Raw genomic sequence first — 22,197 nt, 5'->3', positions numbered from 1 at the left:
GCCAGCACACTGAGGTTTTACACCTGGCATGTGGCATGCGGGCGGCAGTTGGAAATGGCAGTTGGTCTCTGTGTCCCATGCCTTACATCATCTTCTCACTGATATTACACAGTAACACATTTGGGAAATCAGTGAAAAGTGACAGATTAGTGCTCAGGGGTCACCACACCAAGGGCAGGGTGGTTTTTGGGCATGGGGACCCAGTTTTTTTAATCTGTCATTGCCTCTGCCATCTCTCCACTGTTGTGACAGCTACCATTTATGAGGAGCAAACATATCTATCTATATTTCTACACATATCTACTGTATCTATATCTATATATATATATATATATATATATATATAGATATAGATATATTTATTAAGGATGGCCATCGATGGTTGCCATCGATGGCAATTCTGCAACTGGCCATCGATAGTGCTTAACTATGCAATGGATGACCATCGATATTACATTTACATTTTGATGGTCATCCATTATGTTTGATTGATTGGCCTGTGGGCCATTCAAAATATAGGGGGCGGGGCTTGGCGGGTGTCGGAGCTATGCTCCGTGTCCCGGCGCATTGACAAAAAACAGCAGAACATTGTTTTGCTGTTCCATTTATGGAGGGAAACCATCTGGTTCTCCCCCATCGATGGCAAAAGTAATCGACATCGGCCATGTACCATCGATGATTTCGAATCATCGATGGGCGATGGCCATCCCTAATTATGTATGTATGTATATATATATATGGACTTTATATATATATATATATATATATATATATATATATATATATATATATATATATATAGTGTTGCTTCAGGTGGCACTCCTGGATGTCCACACCACGATTTTCGTATATAAACTCCGGTGCCCTCCTAGGAGATGGTCACTGCTGACCACTCGATATAATGCTGGCTTGGGGGCGGAACTCGGAAGCAAAAAAGTAGACAAGAGATGTTGTGTGTTCCCACATACCGCTTCTTGTCTATTTTTTTGCATCCGAGTGCCGATGCCCCCAAGCTATATATATATATATATATATATATATATATATATATATATATATATATATATATATATATATATATATATATATATATATATATATATCAGGATGGGGGGGGGGGGGGCGGCGGCACTCAGTAAATAAATGACACCAGGACTCTGGTTACGGTCACCAACGTTTCTGAGCCGGTGCGGCTCCTTTATCAAGGTGCAGAAGACATCTTCTGCACCTTGATAAAGGAGCCGCACCGGCTCAGAAACGTTGGTGACCGTAACCAGAGTCCTGGTGTCATTTATTCATTGAGTGCCGCCGCCCCCCCCCCCCCATCCTGCTATATATACAGCTGGCGTCCAGCTGGCTGTTACGGAGGGCACCAGAGATCAGCATATTGCAGCATATACAGCCATAAGTCGGAGTGCCACTACATCCAATTGCTATATATATATATATATATACATATATATATATATATATATATATATATATATATATATATGGAATAAAGAGGGTACCCCTTCAATGCGCTGATTTCAGATAAGTTATCTGGGCAGCAACTCTGTTAAGTCCCCTCTGTTAGTAGGGGAAGAGTGGGAATGGATAGATACAGAGTGCGCCAATATCTTAACTTTCCACCACCAATGTACAGACAATGTACAAAAAATGTAATGACACTTATCACAATTTTCAGTGATTTAATACATAATAAAAAAAGATTAAAAAAAATTTGTTTGAAGTTTGAGTCATTTTCACACGGTACATTGAAACACCCAATGCGTTTCGTCACACTGACTTCATCAGGGGTGACTGTCTAGGTGGTGAAGGAGAATGGAGGTATAAGTTAGCTTCTATCTATAGAATATGGATAGTGCCAAGATATTGAGAAAACGTACATACCAATGAATAATGTGATTTTAACACATGGATCGACTTCCACTTGGTAAAAAAAGGACCTCAGACGTGTCCTACTAGAGCAGTGGTGGGGAACCTCAGGCCCGGGGGCCGTATGCGGCCCCCATAGCCGGTCTGAGTGGCCCTCCTACCCACCCTGCAGCTCTGCCATGAGTCAAGTACAGGGGACTTCTTGCGAGAGGTTGGTAGTTCTTGCGAGATTCCTCTTAATTAACAGCAACCAAAGACTATCAGTCCTATTCAGCGGCAGCTGCCGGAGCGTGGGACGGCTGCAGCAGGACAATTTGTAAGATTCATTTTTATATATGGCCCCCGAAGGATTTCTCCACCATAAAAATTGGCCCTTGGCACAAAAAAGGTTCCCCACCCCTGTACTAGAGTGTGCAAATTATGCCGCATCTAAAATAAATTTGCATAATGACATGAGACAAGGAGCAGGGTGGGGGGAGGACTAATTTAGCACAGAACATTTGGCGGATGGTTCTACATACCAGTTTTTTCATAAAAGTTTGTAAAATCGTTGGTTGAATTTGATTATGGATTCACTTACCAGGGGAAACGCCAAAGGCAATATCACACAATAGTGAATATAAGAATGTAGTTTATACATTTCCTTATCTCGTGCTCTGGTGGTCAGCATAGTATGGCATCTTATGGGCATCTTATGCCCAGGATGCACACACCGGACCCCTCCTCATTAGCTGACACCAAGGCAGGACTAGCAATCTGACAAATGTCATAAGGACCAATGGCCTGATGCACCGTTCAGACAGTCTTGAGGCCTTTTCCCAGCAGTTCCGCCAGACTGGTATGCGCATATTGGGCCGTGGCATGTGACTACACCCCCTGTTTGTGTGCATACACAGACAGAAGGAATGCCAGGGCTTAAGTTTAGCACCAGTTTATCCCTGACAGCAACAGTAAGGCCGGCTACATCTTTAGTTCTAAATTCCTGGCATAATACAGAGACCTGGGTATCAGTGACTTACACCAGGAGCATAGTCTGCAGCAGTGGCACCTATGACGCTGCTTTGTCCTCATACGATGGAAGATGTTGTTCCCCTCCTCTAGAAGGGAATGCCGGTCTGTGGTACATGAAGCATCTACCGGAACCTGCAGATCCAAGATGAAGAATTATATTCTAAAACAACAATGGGCACAGTGGTGGGGGAGGGGATCTATGGGCCTGCAACCAACAGTGGCTTGTTGGCTTAGCTAAGACATGCAGGGGCTGAACAACACACAGTAGGAAACACTAGGGAGATATACAGTAGGTGACATCCACTCTAGTACATACCTCCCAAGTGTCCCGATTTCAGCGGGACAGTCCCGATTTCAGCGGGACAGTCCCGATTTTCGGGTCCTGTCCCACTGTCCCACCCGTGGCCGGCATTGTCCCGCTGCGGGGGGTGGCAGTTGGGAGCCCCCCAAGCTGATTGAATAGACGCTGTGCGCATGCGCACAGCGTCTATTCGCGGCCGAAAATGGGGTTGCGGCTAATTTGCATAAGCCGCACCCTCATTTGCATAGGTCCGTCCCCTTTCCGGGCGTGTCCCTATTCCAGCAGCCAAGAAGTTGGGAGGTATGCTAGTACCCCAGTGTATGCTAGTACCCCAGTGTAACCCAGGTCCAGTGACCAGAAAACACAACCTGCACAGCTTGCAGGGTTGTAGCCAGAAAGCACTGATAATGGTCATTGGAGCTATTACTGGGAGGGAGAGATTACAGCCCCCTTTATGGTCCTGACCACTCCAGTTTTACCCTAGGGAGATACATTACCCCCCCTCCCTGTCCCTGCCGGCAAGCGATGCACCAATTATGTTTTAAGAGTCAGGCTTGTCCCAATCTATGCACAGGGGCCATGATAAGAGCACATCTGACCTTTACTGTATGCGTGCTGTGTATGTGTGTATGTATATATGCTGTGTGTGTGTATGTATATATGCTGTGTGTGTGTGTATATGTGTATGTGTGTATGTATATATGCTGTGTGTGTATGTATATATGCTGTGTGTGTATGTATATATGCTGTGTATGTGTGTATGTATATATGCTGTGTGTGTGTATGTATATATGCTGTGTGTGTGTATATGTGTATGTGTGTATGTATATATGCTGTGTGTGTATGTATATATGCTGTGTGTGTATGTATATATGCTGTGTGTATGGGGATACGGTCGTTTTATCGAATTACATTAGGTCGAATGTCATTTGGTCGACCCCACTAGGTCGAATGTGTAAAAAGGTCGACATGGGTTTATGTCGAACTTCCGACTATGTCGACTGCCATTAGGTCGACTGGTGTTAGGTCGAATTGCTCTTTTTGGGGTTTTTTTGGTGCCGACATGTGCCGACAGGCGGTGGTTCATGCCCTACCATCCACTAGGGCGTGGAGGAGATTATTAAAGCTGTGGCGAGCGAAGCGAGCCACCGTGCCCGAAGCATAGCGAGCGAAGCGAGCGATGCAAGGGTCCGATTCACTATGTCAACAGTGTCCATGTCGACACTGTTGACATTTCGGTCAAAAAAAACCCAAAAAGAGCAATTCGACCTAACCCCAGTCGACCTAATGGCAGTCGACATAGTCGGAAGTTCGACATAAACCCATGTCGACCTTTTTACACATTCGACCTAGTGGGGTCGACCAAATGACATTCGACCTAATGTCATTCGATAAAACGAACCACATCCTGTGTATGTGTGTATGTATATATGCTGTGTGTGTGTGTGTATGTATATATGCTGTGTGTGTGTGTGTGTGTATGTATATATGCTGTGTGTATGTGTGTATGTATACATGCTGTGTGTATGTGTGTGTATGTATATATGCTGTGTGTGTGTGTGTATATATACATGCTGTGTGTATGTGTATGTGTGTATGTATATATGCTGTGTATGTGTGTGTATGTATATATGCTGTGTGTGTGTATGTATATATGCTGTGTGTATGTGTGTGTGTGTATGTATATATGCTGTGTGTATGTGTGTGTATATATGCTGTGTGTATGTATACATGCTGTGTGTGTATGTATATATGCTGTGTGTATGGTGTGTGTATGTATATATACTGTGTGTATGGTGTGTGTGTGTATGTATATATGCTGTGTGTGTGTATATAAGCTGTGTATGTGTGTTGTGTGTATGTATATATGCTGTGTGTGTATGTATATATGCTGTGTGTGTATGTATATATGCTGTGTGTATGTGTGTATGTATATATGCTGTGTGTGTACGTGTGTGTATGTATATATGCTGTGTGTGTGTGTGTATGTATATATGCTGTGTGTATGTGTATGTGTCTATGTATATATGCTGTGTGTGTATGTGTGTGTATGTATATTTGCTGTGTGTGTGTGTATGTATATATGCTGTGTGTATGTGTATGTGTGTATGTATATATGCTGTGTGTATGTATATATGCTGTGTGTATGGTGTGTGTGTTTTTATCCTTAGTGGTTATCTTAAGTACCCCAAGCTCCCTGGATACTTAGGGCCGGATTCAGAGTTGATCACAAAAGCAAAATCTTTCTCAAAAGGGTAAAACCATGCTGCGCTGCAGGTGGGGCAGATGTAACATGTGCAGAGATACCTGGGTAAAACCATGCTGCGCTGCAGGTGGGGCAGATGTAACATGTGCAGAGAGAGATTTGGGCGAGTTATTTGTTTCTGTACAGGGTAAATATTGGATGCTTTATATTTACACTGCACATTAGAATTCAGTTTGAACACACCCCACCCAAATGTATCTCTCTTTGCATGTTACATCTGCCCCACCTGCAGTGCAGCAGGGTTCTTCCCAATTGAGAAAGATTTTGCGTTTGGGAACAACTCTGAATCAGGCCCTTAATCAGGCTCTATCCCCAGTGACAACTTGTGTCTGCAGACACCCCCTTTCCCCACTGTAGGTCTCCAGCCTGGCATTTAGGGGAGATCACTAGTTTCCTGTGACTTGGAGATGGCATCTTATCTCGGGTCAGCCCACCGTGTGAACAAGGTAAGTTCCAGATCTGATCCGGGACTTTGGTGGGAAAGGGGTAGACGTTATAAGTTACACTGCACATAAGGCGCATTGTCGGGTGCAGTAAGAGTGGAGGAGATAAATAATAAGCAGCAAAGAGAAGGTTCATGTTTATAATACCCCTTTCACATCGTACCTAATTACCGGGTACAAGCCGGTTTCTTGCCGGTTCGACCCGGTAATTAGTGTGATGTGAAAGGGGTTTCCGGGTCCCGCAATCGGGTTGCAACACGGCAATACGAACTGGTAAAAAAGAAGGGTTCTTACCATTTCATTGCCGTGTTGCTGTGCAGTATGAATGGGTTAAACGGGTCGAGCGACCCTTTTCCCGTTCACACTATGGAGGAGACAGAGCTTGGAGCAGCGCCAGCTCTCTCTCTGATGACCCGCTGACACTGTTGCAGTGTGAACATGCACATGCAGGGTCGCACTGGGACTGAACCAGTTAAAAGTCCCGGTGCGACCCTGGATTTGCGATTTGAAAGCGGCATTAGAGACAAGTTACATAAGAAGGGATACAATTAGCTAACAGCTAATCCTGATTTTGTTACCCTGACCAACACTGATCACTGATTGGTCACTTCCACAGGCAGCCTCATTTAAAGGAGGTTTAGAAGGGTAGTGGATTTTAATATCCTTATCTTTTATCTTCGTTGCTTATTGTGTTCTACGGTGGAGTGCGCGGTAGTATACCTGCGCACCCATTGATTAGCTGCAAAGCACTAGGCACGGTCTGACTTCACCGTCCTGATAAATAGACAGTCATAAAAAGTAGGTTTTTGTGCTGAGCTCTATTATGTTCTACGGACAGACAGCCACTTACCCGGTCATACATGCCCTCCTCTGGCCAGTCTGTGCCATCCCACGAGGTGACACGCACTCTGTCCTCTGTACGCAACTCTTGTGGGATGTAGGCCTGTGGGACCCTGCGCAGGCGGTTGCAGCGGGAAATAGAGGAGTCGTTGGCTGCAAGGTATGCCTGAGGGGGACTAAAGAGAGAGTAGGGCAGGGGGGGCAGAGGCGGTCCTGCAGCGATGCATAACCCACAGCAGAGAGAGCCGGCACCAGGAAGGGTGATCCCTGGAGAGGACAAGGGCCTGTGAGCTGCTGACCTGTAAGGAGCGGGGGCTGCGCAGCTGTGTGACCAGGAATGGCACCAGGAGAGACAGGCTCCTCCAAGTCCCCTACTGCTGCCACCTGCCAGAGGGAAGGGAACCGCGCTGCCCCCACTAGCTGCCAACCACAGGAGGAGCCCCAAACCCGGAGAGAACAGAATGATGTGTGCTGCCGAGGTGTCCTACATAGTGCCTGCCCGTGGAGGAGCCGAGAGGGTGAAGACTAGAACCTCGAGGAAGAAGGTGCTGAGGGGGTAAATTACCTGGGAGCACACCCAGCCGGAGGATTCTCCCGGGGTTGCTCCGAAGAAGATAGAGGACGCAGCAAGTGAAGACCAAGGACTGCAGGCACCGCGGAGGACACCCGCTTTTGAGGAAGGACACGCAAAGGACCCCTAGCTGGAGACCTGTAGAAGCCCCCTCAGTGGTGCGGAGCTGCCCCTAGAGTTGCCTGTCCGAAAGTGTGTTATGAACACTAGGCAACATCAAGGACAAGAGCCGCGCAGAGGACAGGTGACAGCCCAGCGGAGGAGAGGACAGAGGAAGATCCCCAGCCTGATAGGAGCCGGGGGCAGAAGCAGAGGCCGACCCAGAACAGGACGACAGGCGGAGCCATGGACGACCCAGCACCTCCTGCTGCAGGAGCCGATGACACAGGACACAACAAGACAGAGAGCCTCTGGGAGCAGCCACAGCCATTACACCGCAACTGCGGAGCGCAGCATCCCGGGCGTGCTGTGTAGCGAATGCAGAGGGACTTGTGATGCAGTAGCGGTGAGAACCCCCTAATCCCGGGTGCTTGTGGCCCTCCTTCCTGATATCTCCCCATATATTAATAGGTACGTGTGACATATTGCAGGTTGTTTTATTAGTGATCTATCTAAAGTGCAAGAGTAATGCAGGTATTTCACAATTATATATATATATATATATATATATATATATATATATATATATATATATATACTATATATATATATTATGTTCACAATTACACACTTTGGATGAGATGTTTTTGGCATTTTGGACTGGCTCCCATCGACCAATCGGGTTCTTCCTGAACTTACCCACCTCCTTTTGGCAGACTATGGTTTGATCTTGGTGTCTCGCAATAATTTGGTCTTCCTAGTTTGTGGTATCTTATCCGCAGTAATGAAGGTGGTGATCCCTTATCTATTATTACATTGGCATACGTGTGGGAGGGTGACTATAGCGGGACTTAAACTTGAGTGGAATTGAAGGTGTTAATATAAGCATGCAAAGGTCCTAATTTATCAAGGAGTGATACAACTCACTGTGAATGATAACACATGTTGCGTATGATAAATAGTGCTCCAACCAATCCACCCCAACCGCCATGTTTTCAGCCTCTGTCATTTGTTTTAAAAAATGACTGTTAGGGGTGGATTGGCTGGTGTACCAATTATCATACGCAACAAGTGTTATCAGTCACGACGATTGTTATCACTCGTTGAAAAATGAGTAACTCTGTAGCGCTTTTAGAGGCTCCTACCCCTCGGCCTGCATGAAGAAGGGCTGAGTGTGCGTCCATGTTGCTTTTACTGCAACGTCACCAGGACCCAGTGAACGTGCAGGTCATTTGGTTATGTAGCCAAAATCGGACTGCATGTTCAGCCTGTGGGGGTGGTCGATAACGATATTGTGTGTACACAAGCCCTTGTGAGTGATATTATTATTATTTTTAAAATCCTAACGTGTGCATGGGACGTCACATTTATCTAGCACTGTCCATAATGTGACAATATGCAGCTCATTGGTTGCTGAGGCCAACTTGTCTTTCGCATTACTGGCCAGATCTCCTTCTCTCTGCATTCCACAGCATTGATCTTGCTAACGATGTCCTCAAGCATGGCCGACAGAGGATGTTGCTGACTATGTTTAGGAGTGCGCATAGTCAGCGATGTAGGGGGTAATTCACTCCTGATTGCAAGACTAAAAATTTGGAGGCCGGGCGATTAAGGAATGTCTGCGCATGCATATAGATCCTAGTGCTCAGGCCATCAGTGGCCATAAGCAAGATGATTGACAGGAACCCAGTGTTTGGGGGTATCACCCGTCCGTTTTCTGAACGTGTCTGGGAAGGCGTGTGACATCCCCTCTGGCCTCGATTGCAGTACCGAGTAAGTTCTGGGCTTGGCACAGGCTGCACACACTGGGAAAATCATTCAGTGGTGAGTGAGTTGCGAATGGATTTAGCTATTCGCAGGTAGAGTGGCCAATCCCAGGAACAGCGGGATCCCGGGATTTGGCCCCAACATTGGCCGGATTTCTAGATTGGGCTGTGCACCCACTCAAATACTGCCCGGCTTCTCCCGTCCCTGGCTCTACGCAGCGTGATGTAGTCAGAGGTCAGGCTTTGCAGGGCCGCAGCGCCCACCCGCCCGGCATTTGTTATATTAAGTAAAGCAATCCTGGGATTGAGCATTTTACAATCCCATATCTCCGGATTAGAAAAATGCCCAGGGATTGTCATCCCTAAGCGCAAACCATTCGCAGGCTGGCACGTGGGTGGGATTACACTCTGTCGCTATAACTAATAGCAGTATAGTCATAAGGTGCTGCTAAAACTGACAGAGCGATCAGGTCTGAATAACCCCCATTGGGCGTAGCAACCCTTCTAATAACCGGGTCGAATGGCCGAGTTGGTCGACCTGGGTTATTTGGTTGGGAGCTTTCACACCGCACCTCAAGCAGGGTCGCTCTAACATCAACCCAGCAATAATTCGGGTTTAAGGTGCGATGCGAAAGGGGTATGATTTTGTTTGTTTTTGGTGTCAATGCCAGCTGGATATCTGTATATAGGGTAAGTGTTGATACCCAGGTTGGCACTGTCCTGGGTTACACCCATAACAGACATATAAGAGAGTCCATATCCAGCCGCACGCGCAGTCTCTATCCCTGTGCAAAGTGGGGATTCGGGATGATTTGCGATTCCATCGTAGACTCTGATGTTCTGTGCACTGTGTCTCGGACTAATCTGAGGGCAAGGAATCACAGTGTGAGCTCTGCACTAAGTCATTAGCCACGATTAATGTCATCGTTTCATTCATAGATGAAAACTGTACCTGCTAGAATCGTTTCCTAACCAGAAGCCGCATAACTGCGATACTTACACATAGGAGAAGACTTCCATCTAGATTATCTGATTTACTGAGAATGGAGAACGGAATGGAGGAGAAGAATCACATCGCTAATAAGCTATTGAATATAACCTTGGAGATCAACTGCCTGCTGACTGGGGAGGTAAAGTCACATGGACATCACTCTTATCTCTATTACTAACACAGGGACCTGACTGGGGAGGTGAGGGGGTCTGGGAGCGTCACAGTGACATCACTCTTATCTCCATTACTGACACGGGGGACCTGACTGGGGATGTGAGGGGGTCTGAGAGCGTCACAGTGACATCACTCTCACCTCTATTACTATCAGAGGGACCTGACTGGGGAGGTGAGGGGGTCTGGGAGCGTCACAGTGACATCACTCTCACCTCTATTACTATCAGAGGGACCTGACTGGGGAGGTGAGGGGGTCTGGGAGCATCACAGTGACATCACTTGTATCTCTATTACTAACACAGGGACCTGACTGGGGAGGTGAGTGGGTCTGTGAGCGTCTCAGTGACATCACTCCTATCTCCATTACTGACACGGGAGACCTGACTATGGAGGTGAGGGGGTCTGGGAGCGTCACAGTGACATCACTCTCACCTCTATTACTATCATAGGGACCTGACTGGGGAGGTGAGGGGGTCTGGGAGCGTCACAGTGACATCACTCTTATCTCTATCACTAAAACAGGGACCTGACTGGGGAGATGAGGGGGTCTGGGAGCGTCACAGTGACATCAGTCTTATCTATCGCTAACACAGGGACCTGACTGGGGAGGTGAGTGAGGGGACGTTATATTTTAACACTGGAGGATGTGACCGCGGAGGTGTCTGCTGGAAATAAGAAGCTACAGTAACACAGGGGGATGTGACCGGAGAGGTGATTGCTGGGAATGGGGCAATATACAGTAACACCGTGGGATGTGACCGGAGAGGTGACTGCTGGGAATGGGGCAATATACAGTAACACCGTGGGATGTGACTGGAGAGGTGACTGCTAGGAATGGGACATTATACAGTAACACTGGTGGATGTGACTGGAGAGGTGACTGCTGGGAATGGGACGTTATACTGTAACACCGGGGATGTGACCAGAGAGGTGACTGCTGGGAATGGGACGTTATACTGTAACACCGGGGGATGTGACCAGAGAGGTGACTGCTGGGAATGGGACATTATACAGTAACACAGGGGGAGGTGACTGGGGAAGTGACTGCTAGGAATGGGATGTTATACAGTAACACCGAGGGATGTGACCAGAGAGGTGATTGCTGGGAATGGGACAATATACAGTAACACCGGGGGATGTGACCGGAGAGGTGATTGCTGGGAATGGGACAATATACAGTAACACAGGGGGATGTGACCTGAGAGGTGATTGCTGGGAATGAGACATTATACAGTAACACTGGTGGGTGTGACCGGAGAGGTGACTGCTGGGAATGGGACAATATACAGTAACACCGGGAGATGTGACCGGAGAGGTGATTGCTGGGAATGAGACAATATACAGTAACACAGGGGGATGTGACCTGAGAGGAGATCGCTGGGAATGGGACATTATACAGTAACACTGTTTGATGTGACCGGAGAGGTGACTGCTGGGAATGGGAGATTATACAGTAACACCAGGGGATGTGACCGGAGAGGTGACTGCTGGGAATGGGACATTTTACAGTAACACCGGGGGATGTGACCAGAGGGGTGCCTGTTGGGAATGGGGCATTATACAGTAACACCGGGGAATGTGACCGGAGAGGTGACTGCTGGGAATGGGACATTATACAGTAACAATGGTGGATGTGACCGTAGAGGTGACTGCTGGGAATGGGACATTATACAGTAACACAGGGGGATGTGACCGGAGAGGTGACTGCTGGGAATGGGACTTTATACAGTAACACTGGGGATGTGACCGGAGAGGTGACTGCTGGGAATGGGACGTTATACTGTAACACCGGGGGATGTGACCGGAGAGGTGACTACTGGGAATGGGACATTATACAGTAACACTGGGGATGTGACCGGAGAGGCGACTGCTGGGAATGGGACATTATACAGTAACACAGGGGAATGTGACCAGAGAGGTGACTCCTGGGAATGGGACGTTAAAGAATAACACCGGGTATGTGACCGAAGAGATGACTGCTGGGAATGGGATATTATACAGTAACACCAGGGGATGTGACTGGAGAGGTGACTGCTGGGTATGGGGATATTATACAGTAACATTGGGGAATGTGACAGGAGAGGTGCCTGCTGGGAATGGGACATTATACCGTAACACCGGGGGATGTGACCAGAGAGGTGCCTGCTGGAAATGGGACATTATACAGTAACACCGGGGAGTGTGACCAGAGAGGTGCCTGCTGGGAATGGGACATTATACAGTAACACCGGGGGATTTGACCGGAGAGGTGACTGCTGGGAATGGGACGATATACAGTAACACAGGGGGATGTGACCAGAGAGGTGACTGCTGGGAATGGGACATTTTACAGTAACACCGGGGGATGTGACCAGAGAGGTGCCTGCTGGGAATGGGACATTATACAGTAACACCGGGGAATGTGACCGGAGAGGTGACTGCTGGGAATGGGACGATATACAGTAACACCCGGGATGTGACCAGTAAGGTGACTGCTTGGATTGGGACGTTGTTCAGAAATAATTACATGTAATTTTCTCTTTCAATGGTCCTGGTGACACAGCTCAACATTGGGATGGAGGAGGGTCCGTAGGAGCCAGGCACCTATCCTAAAGCTTTTGGAGGGTAGGCTCCTCCCTTCTGCATCCCAGACTCCTCAGTTCGTGTTAGGTGCCCACTGGAGTGGGTGCTATTCTAAAGGGCTGCCGGAGCAGCCGAAGGATTAGAGTTAGTTAGGGTTTTTATTATTTTATTAACTTTTACACTAGCTAGGTAGGCACAGTGTGAGGATTCACATTAGTGAATCCTCACACTGCTAGCGCAGCAGGAGCTGACAGAAGCGCGTCCTGTCAGCTCGCTGTGCACAGGGAAGACGCTGTCTGGCCTCCCTGTGCAGCGCTTACAGCTTCTTTTAAGAGGCTGCCTGGGCTCCGGAGCGCTCTGAAACCGGCTTCGCGCTAGGTGGGGATCATGGGGGACAGGCGCTCCGTGATGGTGGCGGCCATTTTCTGTGGAGCTTACACACTGAGCTCCTATATAAGAGGACAGCAGTGTGTTACAGGCATGTTCCAAGTGGTCCCCAGCTGAGGGGGAGATACTGGAACTAGGAGATCCTGCAATGGGAGCGGCTGTCTGGGGGTGGTTGGCGCCAAAAGTCACGGACCCCGCAGCAGCAGGGACTTGGTCTCTTCCCTCACTCTGTTTTAGCGCCATTCGGAACGCTTGCAGCGGAGCTGAGCTGGCTGACAGATCCTGGCAGAGTGTTTGGATTTCCTGGGCATCGTTTTCCCCACATCTGAAACCAACAGACAGATAAGTGGCTGGGTGCATTGACTCTGTATAAACGCTTGTACATTGAATGCACTGTGACTGTTACTTTACATCATGTCTGAGCAACAGGCTGTGGTTTTGGGGGAGGGAGCCCTTAATACATTGAGCGCTTGCAGTGTCTGTGCACTGAAATTTGTCCCTGAGAAGATGGCCAAGGGGGGCTTGTGTATCACTTGCACGACTGTGAGACCCATGGGGAGTGAACCCCAGAGGGTAGAGCAATTGGAACCTGCGTGGGCCAGTGCCCTGGGCAGGTCTGTAAATGCTTTAGTGCAATTGCTGGACAGACAGAGTGATGTCTTGGTAGATTCTCAGAGACCTATGTCATCATCTCAGCAGTCCTCTGGCTCCTTGCCTCTGACCCAGGCAGATCCTGGTTTTCTTCAGGTAATGCAGGATACTGCTAAGGGGATTAACAGGTTTAGTGAATTGCTAGACAAGATTGATGTTGATGCTGTGGGGACCCCTAAAAGGTCTTACTCAGTGCCTTTAATTGTTAATGAAGAGGATGGAGCATATGCAGACTTTCCCTGGGAGCAGGGTGATGATTCTGAGGATTCCTCAGCCGCAGGGGTGGAGGATTTGATTACTGCTGTAAAACAGGCTTTGAATTTGTCTGTGGAAGATCAAACTCCTGCAAAAGGTGTGTTTAAACGGCAGCGTAAGGAAGCTGTTAGCTTCCCTACAGATGAAGGTTTACAGGATTTATTGGAAGGGGCTTGGAAAACGCCAAATAAAAGGCTGCAGATGCCAAAGAGATTTTTAAGTTTATACCCCATGCCTGAGGCTCATGCAGATCTCTGGGAGAAAGTTCCAGTGGTAGATGCTTCTGTGGCACGGTTGTCAAAAGCCACTGTACTACCAGTGCAGGGGGGAGCAGCCTTTAAGGACCCAGTAGACAAGAAGATGGAGGGTAACCTCAAGGCAATCTTTGAAGGGGTGGGATACACCCTACGTCCTCTGATTGCTTCAGCCTGGGTCTCTAAGGCCATGATTGTGTGGGCCTATGATTTGTGCACTATTTTACACACTGACCCTTGTGTGTTATTGCTTGCGGAGAAGCTTAAAGCTCTCAAAATGGCTGCCAGAGTTTCCACAGTGTCTGTCAATGCCAGGAGAGTGCTCTGGCTTAAGGCTTGGGAGGCAGATAATGAGTCTAAGAAGGCCTTAGAGGCAATAGCTTTTAAAGGAAAGCTGTTATTTGGTTCAGAACTGGAAGAGATTATTAAGCAGGCCACAGGTGGCAAAAGTACTTTCCTGCCAGCCCCTGCAGCCAGGCAGACATCAAGGTTTTCTGCTTTCAGGCCGTCCTTTCGGCCCTCCCCTAGAGGAGGTGCGTCCTTTTGAGGACAGTCTTTTAGGGGAAAGTTTCAGGCCTCCAGGGGCAAGGCCCCAAAGTCTAACTTTGGTTCCTTTCATAAGAAACCAAACACCAAAGGAGAGGACAAACCCTCCGCATGACTGCCAGGGGTTTTGCCCGGCGGTGGTCAAGGTGGGGGGACGTCTGACACTGTTCAGAGACGCATGGGCACTGTTAGACCGGGATTCTTGGGTGTTAGAAATTATATCCCAGGGTTAAAGAATTCCCTTCAAGGGTCTTCCTCCGAAAAGATTCATTCCCACACCACTACCAAAGGAGGCTCGGCTCCGTACGGCTCTCTTGGGAGCGGCTCACTCTCTTTTGAAGAAGGGTGTGGTGATCCCGGTCCCCAGAGCGGAGTGGAAGAAAGGGTTTTATTCCACTCTGTTTTTGGTGCCCAAACCAGACGGGTCTTTCAGACCGATCCTAAACTTAAAGTCATTAAATATCCATTTGTGGGTAGACCATTTCAAAATGGAGTCTCTACGGTCTGTGCTGCTAAGCCTGGACCAGGGAGAATTTTTGGCGTCCATGGATGTCCAGGACGCATACCTTCATGTTCCTATCCACCCAGAACATCAGGCTCTATTGAGGTTTGCGATAAGAGACCTGCATTTGCAATTCCAGGCGTTGCCCTTCGGTCTGGCTACAGCGCCAAGGGTATTCACCAAGATAATGTCAGTAATGGCGGCAGTGCTTCGATTGAGGGGAATCACAGTGATTCCATATTTGGACGACCTGCTGTTCAAAGCAGAGTCAGCAGAAAAGTTGAAGAGTCACTTGGCAGAAGCCATCGGGTTTTTGCAGGCTCACGGCTGTCTTTTAAATTTACAAAAGTCTCAGTTGGTGCCGTCACAGAGACTCCAATTCCTGGGAGTTGTTCTGGATACCCACCTACATCAGGTATTTCTACCAGAGGCAAAGGCCAGGGATCTGGCTGCCTTGGTCCAGGAGATCCTCGGGTCTCAGAGCACATCAGTATGGAGGTGCCTCAAACTGCTGGGGAAGATGGTGGCGTCTTTCGAGACGTTACAGTTCGCCAGGTTCCACTCGCGAATGTTCCAGTGGAACATTCTGACAGCCTGGTCAGGGAATACTCAGACCATGAAGTCAGAACAAATAGTGTTGTCTCCAGAAGCTCGGTCCTCCCTGAAATGGTGGACGGAGGTGGATTCCCTTCAGTGAGGTCGGTCTCTGCAGTCCTGGAGCTGGCTGGTAGTCACTACCGACGCCAGTCTCGGAGGCGGGGGGGGCAGTAGTAGTGAACCTGTGTCTGCAGGGCTTGTGGACTTCGGAGGAGTCTGCCTTACCGATCAACATCCTGGAACTGAGGGCTGTGTGGAAGGTGATTTCTCTGGCGGGAGAAAGATTACAGGGGCTCCCTTTAAGGATTCAGACCGACAACGCCACAGCTGTGGCGTATCTGAATCATCAGGGAGGCACACGCAGCAAACTGGCTATGTGGGAGGTGTCCCGGATCTTCTTGTGGGCGGAACAGAATGTTCCAGCGTTATCAGCGATATTCATACCAGGAGTGGAGAATATAGAGGCCGACTTCCTGAGCAGGGAGGAGCTGATGGAAGGAGAATGGAGCCTGAACCCACAAGTATTTCATCAAATTACTCTGAAATGGGGAACTCCGGATGTGGACTTGATGGCATCCAGGTTCAACCATCAGGTACCCAGGTTCTATGCCAGGACGAGGGATCCACTGGCAGATGCTATGACCATCCCCTGGGAGGGGAATCTACTTTATGTTTTTCCGCCAGTTCCAATGCTGGCAAGAGTTTTGAAAAAGATACAGGCCCAGGCAATCCCGGTGATTTTAGTGGCCCCAGATTGGCCAAGGAGGTCCTGTACTCGAGGCTTCAGAGATTGTCTGTGGACTCGTGGCGTCTACCTCTGAGGTCAGACCTTCTAAACCAAGGACTGTTCAACCATCTGGATTCAGCTCGGTTAAATTTGACGGCTTGGCTGTTGAAACCGCCATCTTGAAGAACAAAGGGTTCTCAGAGGCTGTGGTTAACACTATGATTAAAGCTAGAAAGTCAGTGTCTTCTGCAAATTATTATAGGGTCTGGAAGACCTATATTCGGTGGTGTGAAAGGCAGAAGTCATACACATCGCAATTTAGATTGGCGAAATTGCTGGAGTTTTTGCAGGATGGCCTTTCCTCTGGGTTAAGCCTTCAGTCACTCAAAGTACAGATCTCGGCCTTGTCAATTTATTTCCAAAAAAGGATAGCATTGTTACCGGAAGTACAGACCTTCCTACAGGGGGTTTCTCGATTGAAACCTCCCTACAAGCAACCAGTAGCGCCATGGGATTTATCTCTGGTTCTGGAGTGCCTTCAAAAGGCGCCTTTTGAGCCGTTAAGGTCGGCTGACCTTAAATTCCTTACATGGAAATTGGTATTTTTGTTGGCGGTGGCATCAGCAAAAAGAGTATCGGAGTTGGGAGCATTGTCCTGCAAGTCTCCCTTCCTTATATTTCATGATGATAGGGCTGTCCTTCGGACAGTACCCCAATTTTTACCAAAAGTAGTCTCTGCTTTTCATCTAAATCAGGAGATAGTTCTGCCTGTGTTTTAACCCCCAGAGGGTTCAAGGAAAAGGGACAAATTGAGGAATTTGGATGTTGTGCGCGCCTTGCGCATTTATGTGGACAGAGTAAAGAGTGTCAGGAAGACTGATACTTTGCTAGTTTTGTATGATTTACACAAAATTGGTTGGCCTGCTTCTAAGCAGACCATTGCTAGGTGGTTGCGTTCTGTAATTGCTTTTGCATATACTAAAGTTGGTTGGCCTGTGCCGGCCAGGATTAATGCGCATACCACCAGGTCGGTCGCCACTTCTTGGGCGGTTCAACATGGGGCAACAGCCGAGCAGGTTTGCAGGGCTGCCACTTGGTCATCTGTTCATACTTTTGCCAAATTCTATAGGTTCCATGAGTTCGCGTCGGAGGACGCATCATTCGGGCGAGCAGTGATGAGAGCTGCAGACCTGAGCGTACCCACCCAAAGGACCGGCTCTGGAACGTCCCAATGTTGAGCTGTGTCACCAGGACCATTGAAAGAGAAAAAGGGATTTTTGTAAGAACTTAACGTTCGAATCCCTTTATCTGATATGGTCCTGGTGACACAGCGATCCCTCCCTTACGCTCAGTAAGTATGCCAGGTTCATGATGTTTCATGTTATATATGGTTAAAAGTTATTTTGAAAATGTGCATATAATATGTGCATGCGTTTGTACTGAGTTTATGTATTCCAGTGGCTTTGAAAGATTGAACTGAGGAGTCTGGGATGCAGAAGGGAGGAGCCTACTCTCCAAAAGCTTTAGGATAGGTGCCTGGCTCCTACGGACCCTCCTACATCCCAATGTTGAGCTGTGTCACCAGGACCATTGAAAGAGAAAGGGATTTGAACGGTAAGTTCTTACAAAAATCCCTTTTTTAACCTGCAAAGGGTGTCAAGTGTGCCATATAAGTCCAGCTGACCTGTTCAGTGTCCCGTATCAGTCCAGCAGTGGTGCACAGTGTCCCGTATCAGTCCTGCTCCCCTCCCATTTTTTATTAAAATAAAAAATGTGTTGATCTTTTTTTTTTACCTGCAAGGGGTGTCAAGTGTGTCCAGCTGTCCTGTTCAGTGTCCCGTATAAGGCCAGCTGTGCTGCCCATTGTCCCGTATCAATCCAGGGGAGCTACCCCCTACTTTTTAAATTAAATATTTTTTTTTTTTTTTTTTTTATACCTGCAAGGGGTGTTAAGTGTCCCATATCAATCCATCTGTGCTGCCCAGTGTCCTGTATAAGTCCAGCTGTGCTGCCCAGTATCTCATTAGTCCAGGGGAGCTACCACACATTTTTTAATTAAAATAAAATAGTTAAGGGCTGCTAAGTGTGCCATATCATACCAGAAGTGTTGTATTAGTCCAGGGGTCAGTCAAGTGTGCTGTATATTTCTTGGGGTCAGCCAAGTGTGTCATATAATTTCTGGGGTGAGCGAAGTGTGTACTATAATTTCTGGGTTGCTGATAAACCTGGGGAGCTGTCATTTTTATTAAAAGAATAAAAGGTACTTGTGTATTATCACGGCGCCCCCGATATGTGATCGCGCGATTTTTCATTGCATCGCATGCCATACACCCGATGCACTGCGATGCGATTTTAGCCCCCTATGCGATGATAATTTGTATAAGGACACTAATGGGTGCTTACAATGTTAAATGCACCCCCACGCCACCCCCCAGTATAAACGTGAACCCGAAGCATAGCGAGCCCGCGAGGGGCGGCGGTACGTGTCCTCCGACCTTTTCATTCCCCCACTATCCACGTTGGCGTGGAGTTGATTTTATAAAGTGTGGCGAGCCCGAAGCGCGGCGAGCCCCGCGAGGGGACGCGTATACCTCGCGGGACTCGCTGCGCTCGCCACGCTTCGGTCTCGGTGGCTCGCTGCGCTCGCCACACTCTATAAAATCAACTCCACGCCGACGTGGATAGTGGGGGTATGAAAAGGTCGGAGGACGCGTACCGCCGCCCCGCGTGGGCTCGCAGGACTCGCCACACTTCGGGTTCACGTTTATACTGTGGGGGTTGCGTGGGGGTGCATTTAACATTGTAAGCACCCATTAGGGTGATTATACAAGTTATAATCGCACCCCATCGCATTGTATGGCATTGTATGCCATATATACAATGCCATACAATTTTAAAACTGCATGACATTGGGGAACATTGTGCGATATCACATCGCATACCATCGCATGCCTTATGGTCTGCGATGCGATGGGCGACGTGATACTAAACAAGTACCGAATAAAACCCTTTTTCTCTTTCTGTTTTAATTGCAGGATTGCTGTCATGTGTGCCGTATAATTCCATATGTGCTGCCAAGTGTGCCGTATCAGTTCAGGGGTGCCGCCATCTGTGCTGAATAATTCCTGGGGTGAGCCCAGTCTGCCGTGTCAGTCCAAGGGTGATGCTAAATGTGCCGTATCAGTCTAGGGGTGATGCTACCTGTGCTGTATCAGTCCAGAGGTGATGCTACCTGTGCCGTATCAGTCCAGAGGTGATGCTACCTGTGCCGTATCAGTCCAGAGGTGATGCTACCTGTGCCATAACAGTCCAGAGTTGATGCTAAATGTGCCGTATCAGTCTAGGGGTGATGCTACCTGTGCCGTATCAGTCCAGGGGTGATGCTACCTGTGCCGTATCAGTCCAGGGGTGATGCTAAATGTGCCGTATCAGTCCAGGGGTGATGCTACCTGTGCCGTATCAGTCCAGGGGTGATGCTACCTGTGCCATATCAGTCCAGGGGTGATGCTCCCTGTGCCGTATCAGTCCAGGGGTGATGCTACTTGTGCCGTATCAGTCTAGAGGTGATGCTACCTGTGCCATATCAGTCCAGGGGTAATGCTAAATGTGCCGTATCAGTCTAGAGGTGATGCTACCTGTGCCGTATCAGTCCAGGGGTGATGCTTCCTGTGCCATATCAGTCTAGCAGTGATGCTAAGTGTGTCATGCCAGTCCAGGGGTGATGCTACCTCATACCTCCCAACTTTTGTATGTGCCGGGTCAGGACAGGGTGGGATTTTTTGGGGGGCGTGGCCTATCAGGAAGGGGGCGTGTTTTTGCCGCAATGGGGGCATGCCCGGCAGCTCTATGACTCCCAACTCCCCCCCCCCCCCCGCCGCGGGACACTGCCAGCGGCGGGAGGGACGTGGGAATGTCCCAAAATATCGAGACGTTCCCACGATAAGCGGGACAGTTGGGAGGTATGCTACCTGCGCCATATCAGTCCAGGGGTGATGCTACCTGCACCATATCAGTCCAGGGGTGATGCTACCTATGCTGTATGTCTAGCAGTGATGCTAAGTGTGTCATGTCAGTCCAGGGGTGATGCTAAATGTGCTGTATCAGTCCAGGGGTGATGCTAAATGTGCTATATCAGTCCAGGGGTGATGCTAAGTGTGTCATGTCAGTCCAGGGGTGATGCTAAGTGTGTCATGTCAGTCTAGGGGTGATGCTACCTGTGCCGTATCAGTCCAGGGGTGATGCTACCTGTGCCATATCAGTCCAGGGGTGATGCTAAGTGTGCCATATCAGTCCAGGGGTGATGCTAAGTGTGCAATATCAGTCCAGGGGTGATGCTACCTGTGCCGTATCAGTCCAGGGGTGATGCTACCTGTGCTGTATCAGTCCAGGGGTGATGCTACCTGTGCCATATCAGTCCAGGGGTGATGCTAAGTGTGTCATGTCAGTCCAGTTTTTGTGCCGCCCACTTGTGTCGCTTTGCATAGCCATCCAGCTACCTCGGTGCAAACTTTTGGCATAAAAACATTATTGTGAGGTGTTCAGGATTTATTGTGAGGTGTTCAGGATAGACTGGAAATGGATGGAAATTAATGATATTGAGGTTAATAATAGCATAGGAGGCAAAAAAAACAAATCTGTGATTTTAGTGATTTTTATGGTTTTTGGCAAATAAATACAGATCCAAAACACGAAGGGGTGGCTGCTGCTGCTGCTGCTGCTCTTCTCCTCACTAGTGACTGGGCTGAGCCTGGGCAGGGCAGGGCTCCTCCAGTGCACACAGTGTGCAACATGTGACTTCCTGTTAGATCAGGAAGCTAGGGATGGCCATTGCCATCGATGGCAATTCTGCAACAGGCCATCGATAGTGCTAAACTATGCAATGGATGACCATTGATAATTTTACATATCGATGCTCATCCATTGTGTTTGATTGGCCTGTGGGCCAATCAAAACACCGGGGCGGGGCTTCGCGGGTGCCCGGGACGGAGCTATGCTCCGTGTCCCGGCACTTTGAAAAAAAGAAAAAAAAAACATCGTTTTGCTGTTCCATCGATGGAGGGAAACCCTCTGGTTCTCCCCCATCGATGGCAAAAGTATTCGACATCGGCCATGAACCATCGATGATTTCGAATCATCGATGGTCGATGGCCATCCCTACAGGAAATATCTGACAGGACAGCGCAGCACAGAGGAGAGGAGAGGGAAGGAGCAGGTGAGGGGATCCTGCTGCTGGTGCTGCTGCCTGTCATACAGTATGACAGGCGCAGGCTAAGGCACACAGCATTATTACTAGAGTGCACCTGACCTTCCACTGCGCCTCTGCTGTATTCCTCCTGTGGTGTCCACTGTCCGGTCCTCGGCCAATTGTGTGGGTGG

General features: G+C 48.5%; 1 protein-coding gene and 1 long non-coding RNA gene across 2 annotated transcripts in view; one reads left to right on the top strand and one right to left on the bottom strand.

Moving 5' to 3' along the window:
* Positions 1-22,197, bottom strand: part of LOC146056311 (uncharacterized) — a 488,478-nt gene that overhangs the window by 312,372 nt on the left and 153,909 nt on the right. The window lies entirely within an intron of this gene.
* Positions 10,120-22,197, top strand: part of LOC146056314 (T-box transcription factor TBX5-like) — a 62,352-nt gene continuing 50,274 nt past the window's right edge. Inside the window, exon 1 of the mRNA XM_083168381.1 lies at positions 10,120-10,305. Within this exon, the coding sequence (XP_083024507.1) occupies positions 10,219-10,305 (87 nt within the window). The 5' untranslated portion in view covers positions 10,120-10,218. The remainder of the gene's footprint in view (positions 10,306-22,197) is intronic.

The sequence above is a fragment of the Crinia signifera genome, unplaced genomic scaffold (assembly GCF_055691185.1).
Source record: "Crinia signifera unplaced genomic scaffold, ASM5569118v1 HAP2_SCAFFOLD_79, whole genome shotgun sequence".
Classification (NCBI taxonomy): domain Eukaryota; kingdom Metazoa; phylum Chordata; class Amphibia; order Anura; family Myobatrachidae; genus Crinia; species Crinia signifera.
The sequence above is the reverse complement of the archived record's forward strand: the minus strand, read 5'-3'. Positions and strand labels throughout refer to the sequence as shown.